The 6,317-nt window shown below is 30.5% G+C and overlaps 1 protein-coding gene across 2 annotated transcripts in view; it reads right to left on the reverse strand.

Annotated features, from left to right (window-relative positions):
* Positions 1–590: 590 nt before the first annotated feature.
* LOC105367383 (nuclear distribution protein nudE-like 1) overlaps positions 591–6,317 on the reverse strand; it is a 6,307-nt gene continuing 580 nt past the window's right edge. The window contains exons 1-7 of one of the 2 annotated variants that reach the window (XM_011506078.1): positions 3,173–3,493; positions 2,677–2,875; positions 2,200–2,490; positions 1,966–2,102; positions 1,631–1,871; positions 1,067–1,206; positions 592–995 (exon numbers count right to left, since the gene is read on the reverse strand). In XM_011506078.1, coding sequence (XP_011504380.1) covers positions 745–995; positions 1,067–1,206; positions 1,631–1,871; positions 1,966–2,102; positions 2,200–2,490; positions 2,677–2,801 — 1,185 coding nt within the window. In that variant the 5' untranslated portion in view covers positions 2,802–2,875; positions 3,173–3,493 and the 3' untranslated portion in view covers positions 592–744. Of the gene's footprint in view, positions 996–1,066; positions 1,207–1,630; positions 1,872–1,965; positions 2,103–2,199; positions 2,491–2,676; positions 2,876–3,172; positions 3,494–6,317 lie in introns of those variants that run through there. The other variant, XM_011506077.1, reaches the window with a different exon arrangement.

Genomic DNA, 6,317 nt, shown 5'->3' on the forward strand with positions numbered 1-6,317 from the left:
ACGCTCTTCAAAAGCAGAAGATATTTCAGTTGCATCATAACTTGGGAAAGTACAGTTACTTCTCCTTATATAATACATTTAGAACTAATGAAAAGAAATTCTCTCGTCAAAACGAACAAAGCACATACGTATTTAACGGCTGAATTTACTCGACATAATCACGTGCAATTAATTTTTTTATTAATAAATATCAAGGCTTTTATTTTCATCTTATGTTTACTAAATATGGAAAGAGTACATACGATTGTTTATACAAATCGAGGACCTTTGGATTAACTTTATTCTCAGTACTAAAAAGTTGTAATCAATAGTATAAAGTAAAACAATGTCAAATTAAATCGTATGTATTATTGTCTAACGTATTTTAATAAGGCCGCTACAACAAAATAATGCCATGTAAACAATTTACTTGAAATAAATAAAATTAATCATCACGATAGAACGTTTATACACCAATGAAATACAAAATGCATTTTGTACTTCATCTTTATCATTAATATCATTGATCATAAAAAAAAAATATATATATATATATATATGTACATCTTCTCAAAAAAGACCATTAAGAATATTCGGTATGTTTTCGTAACATACGAGATAAAATATGTATTTATAATAGAGAAAATGTGCGAATCGTGAAGTTGACGAGATGGAAAAATTCAATTCTAAATCATAAGCGTTCAATGCCAAGATAAAAAAATTAAAAATTTAAAAAAAAGAAAAACAAACTATCGTGACAACTCTCTATTGTTCCCGTTTGCGTAACCAATTCAGATGAGAATACCGCCACCGTTTCAAGAACCATACTAGATTTTGTTGTCGCTTTTCCTCTTCTTTCACCTTCTTCACTCTATTCTCGATGTGACGACCTAAACGACTCGAATTGGAATTTCGTTGAATATCATCCTTATTGGAGTCGGAACGTGGACGAGGATTCTTATCAATATTCTTATCCTTATGTCTGCGCAGTCGCACATCAACATCCTGTGACATATCTGGAAGCCATTTACACGATTAGTTAAAATAATTTCGCACAAAATTGCTCATAAACGGCATTTATATCTACCTCTCTTTTCATCCTTCATTCGCCGAATTGTATTAGTAGTATAACCATCTTTTTCGTTCAATGCATTCTCTAGTGACGCTATCTTCTTAATGGCTGTATTTAATCTGCATTTTAGCTTTTCTTCCGATGCTTTAGTTGCACTATGTAGAGAAAACTTTGTATTAAAATTCAGTCTTATTGCTTATTTAAATAAATTTGCTTATTTTTTAGTTGAACCGTAAGAACGTTTCATTCATAGACGGAAAAGATATTTATGTTTGTAAATGTAATTTCTTTTAGAACATTGATTAAAGGAAATCGTATTACAATATTATTACTATTATTATCATTATCATTATCATTATTATTATTATTATTATTATTATCATATTAAAGAGTAAAAGTGTATCATTGTAAAAGGAAAAGTACATATAGTTAATAATATACTGTACGTTATTTACAACTTATATAATACATATATGAAGTTTAAAATTAAATTTTATTACTTTATATATAATTATTTTGAGTATCGATGTAGAACGTAATATTATTATATAATAAAAATGAAAGGAGCCTGAAGTTTACCTATGCACTTGTTGTGAACACTCGATTGTTTGTTCTAACTCGCGTACATACTTTAATATATCACATGGCATCACTTTACCCTCCTGTCCTTCTTGTTCGTCTATCTGTTCATTATTTATTATATATTTTTTGTTATCACTTTGAAGTGCAGAACAGACTAATTGTGAATATCCGTTCTCCGTATCTTCTTGAATATTCATATTCCGTTGTTGATGTTCAACTTGTATTTGTTGCCTTAAATCTATAAGACAAAATAAATTTAGCACTGAGTACATTAAATACGGTATATATATATATATATATATTTTGTTTTTTTTTTTTTAAATTCGTGATACCTCTATTTTCTTCTTGTAATCGTTGAACAATGCATTTTAAACTTTCAATTTCATCTACTTCAGTTTCGAGGAATGCAAGTTTTTCAAGAGTCATGTTAAATTGAGATTCCAATTCTTCTCCTGATACTGTTTTTTCTCTAAGCACAAATCGTACGAAAAACACAATTAAAATAAATTGATATAAAACGAATCAAGTATAAAATATTTGATATATATATATATATATATATATACCTGTTGAATCGTTCTAAATCATCATTGTTTTGCTCTAATTTTCGAATACGGTTTAGCAGATTTTCATTATATATTTTAAGATTTTGAACGTCCGACTGTAGGGTACTGTATATTTGAATTTGTTCATCGAGACGATTTTTTAGATCTTCGTTATCTACTGTCAGTTTATAATTAATTTTATGTAATTCACAATTCCTTCTATCAGATTGATTGAAAGATGTCTCCAATTCCCTCTCCAGCAACTGTGAATGTACTTGATATTCCTGCAACTCTTGCTCCGCATCCTCCTTTCTTTAATTTAAATTCACTAATTAGTTTAATTTTGTGTCGATAATTTACTTGCTTACAAAATTGTATATCAAAACTGACGGTAGTATATGTACGAATCTATATATATATATATATATATATATGTGTGTGTGTGTGTGTGTGTGTGTGTGTGTGTGTGTGTGTGTGTGTGTGTGTGTGTGTGTATACCTTTGATACATTTGATTTGCGACATTCATCCAGTACTGAATTTCATCATCCTTTGAAACAAATTTTAGCAAAGGATTTATTTCCATTACGTTGGATTGAAATAATTTAAATGATAATATAAACATAAACTGCAGCCTATACTTTTTTAATCTCTTGTGTTTACAAAATTGTAATGCAGATATTGACCAATAAAACGTAGCTAAAATAATTATTTTAGTTAATGAATAATTCATTCTGTTCATCTTAATATTAAAATTTGATAGTAAATACCCTCGAGAGGTAATTCACAAATTTTTCACTAATTATTAAGTAAATCATAGTGGAACACAGTCGTGCCAATATCAATAGATGTGCAAAGATGAAGAGTTTATATATATATATATATTTATATATATATATATATATATATATATATATATATATATATATATATATATATATATATATATGTATATGAGATTATATAATAAAATTATACTCACAAGTAAATACTCACAAGACTACATGAAAAATTTCGACAGACCCAACCGACCTTCTCCAACAACGTTCAACACAACAAATTAACATCAATCGTTCGGATACTTCGCATTGGCCGTTTCGACGAGAGGGACAAATGTCGATGAGTACGTCAGAAATAGAGAAGGGCATATTAAAGGTACGTTCCGAAAACCGAGAGTACCGTAATAACTACGTATAGAGTTTTCAGTTATGACTGATTGTATTTAAGAATTCTGAGAATACAGTTATTTAAAATTGAATGCATCATTGTCATTATTCTACCCAAAGTTGCATTATATACACATTATCGCTGTCATCACAATATTTCAATAAAATTCAAATATTACATTTCTTCTATGAGTTTTTTTTTTTTCTTTTTTTTTAATGGTATTTTGTGTTCTAAGCACTCTATATTGAATAAAATTGTGCACGTTTAAATGAACGCAATGGATGTACACAATTTAGTATTCAACTTTAGTATTAGTGTCTATAGCGTATTAAACATATTTAATAACTCACATGCTTTAAATACGCTATTTAATATACACAGATCGTACAAATACACGGATAAATATATATATATATATATATAGATTGCCGATAGTACCTTAACAGCAAATATCCATTCAATATTTACGAAATTGGATTGTTTTTTATTTAGGTGATATTTTCATAATGTTTTCATCCTATATTATATACAATAGAAATCGTGGTAACGGCAATTATAACTGTACACTGAGACATTAAGAAAATCTAATCGACATTGTAATACTTGCGCAAAAAAAATTTTTAATTACGGCTATTTTATAGAAATTCGAATTTTTATAAATTTCCATTGTATACGTTGCTTTTCATTTTAATTACGTGAAATTTAAAACGTCACTATACATAAAAATAACCACGTTTTAACTACATATTTGCTGCTTTTACATCATAAGATATTCAATTAAAATGTGTTATATTTTTTATTTCATGTAATGTGTACCTCAGATCTATAATGAAAGTCAAAATATAAAAGATATAGTGTTGAACATACGATCGCTTATTCTTCAATTTGTAATAAATATTTTCAACGATATATAAGTGATATTTTTATTTTACTTAAAAAATTTTACATCTCCTTTTGATAAATTTTTTTTCATGTATATTGTATTGTAAATAACGGAAGTCTACATGAATTTAATTTATAATTAACTAATTTTATCCTATTAAAGTCATTGTCATCGCCATTGATTGTGATACATATTGAGAATGCTGATTTTTTTTTTTTGTATACTATTCAGAATTTTTTTGTAACTGTTTATGAATGTCAGGACATTCAAAATAAAACTATATAACAATTAAATAATTTAATTAAATTATCAATATCGTGGTTTGATTTCGTGTATTGTTTATAAATTAGCCAAGTATGCGTAGAAGCCATCGAGGCATAATTTTATCAACTGAATTTACGTCCTCTGAACATTTATATGAAATTTTCTGATATATGAACAGGGTCCGTGACATCTCAAAATTTTGTATAAAATAATCTCGATAAGTATCAAATGAATAATATAAATTAATAATGAGTATCCGCAGGTAATAAATTTTTTTAATTTATATTTAATGATATAACGAAAATCAGAAATTCAAATAAAATTCAAAAAATTTATTTAGCTCAGCAGATTTTACATGGTAATGTCAAAGTATACTTTAAGATTAATAAAGTTTTTGGTCCGAAAAAAGATCTCATGAACGCGACATTGTATATTGTAGTCGTATCATCAAAAGATGTATCATTGCACGATAGAATTAACAAATATGAGTATTTGTGAATCTGCGAAATCATTAATGCTTTTAAAATTAAAGCATTGTAAATGACAAATTACAATTTGATGCCTTTGAGTATTAAGGTCCCATTGTGAATTCATGGCTTATACATGAGAATTCCTTTCAAGTTATTTCATTTATTAAAGGACATTGAGTAAAATAATAATTTCGACATACATAATATATAATGTAATAATATATAAATATACGCATAAAATGTAAAATAAAATAGGAATTGTAAATTATAAAATCGAAAAATTATAAAACATAAAATCAAAAAATTAAATATATATATATATATATATATATATGAGAATTTGCGTAAGAACTCGATTGTATTAAAAAAAAAAAAAAACTTTTGTTTACGATAGTTTAATACTGCAGTATCGTAACGGTCAAAAAAATATTCTATATTGAAAAATTGTTTACAGGCATGCTCGGTCGGTAGAGCAGTTTAACGGGACGATGGTGGGTATTCTACGCTCTCTTAAGTGCATAATAATTGCATATGTGAAGTAAAGGGAAAGCTGCGAAGACGAGAGTATTATGTCAAATAAGCATTTTTCGATGCATTTTTCAGCACTGCATTTTGGCACGCAAACCTTCCACATTTAGGGCAAAATCCCTTTTTCCCTTTACGGCACAGTTTATTGGCGAGGAATTCGAAGGCACGAATGGGGAGATCCGATATTTGCGACGTCACGTTAGAACGCCAAGCATAATATCCCTTCTGCCTATGGTTCTAGAGCGCGCGTGATTAACAATTCACCCTATTCGCCAATAGGCTGCTCGGAAGAGAGAAAAAAACAACTTTTCCAGCAGCCAAAGAACTCGCTCGTCTGGCAATCGATCGTTACGTTCCCACTGGACGATCGTGCTGGCTACGGGTTAAGAAATCATCCCGGTCCGCCCGTGCGCTCCGTTAATGGTACAAAAAAGTCTGCGGTTATTCATAATAGCGAGCGCTTAGTCGGCGAGGCGAGTCGTTTTTCCGAGGCGCAACGCTAATGGAAACTCCGAGCCGTCCTTTGTCTCTGTCGGGCTTTGGCCTTCGAGGCGACAGCCGAGCTCCTCCTCGCGAGAGCAGCAATCGCGCTCTCCGTCCCCCGAGCGAGTGCACTCGGTGGTGCGTTCCCTCTCCCCCTGCGCGCCCCTCGGCGGAAGAGGAACATCCGGCAGGGGGAAACACGGAGGACGAAGGTCCGCTGGAACCTGGAGAACGAGGTGTTTAGGCCCCGTTCACACGCAGTCGCTCTGTCTTTCGTTCCGGCCTCGGCTGTCTTCTCGCGCGCCGCCGACTCCATCTCCCTCGTGTGGGCGCTTCTTTAATCCTC

The sequence above is a fragment of the Ceratosolen solmsi genome, unplaced genomic scaffold (genome assembly GCF_000503995.2).
Source record: "Ceratosolen solmsi marchali unplaced genomic scaffold, CerSol_1.0 scaffold7, whole genome shotgun sequence".
NCBI lineage: Eukaryota > Metazoa > Arthropoda > Insecta > Hymenoptera > Agaonidae > Ceratosolen > Ceratosolen solmsi.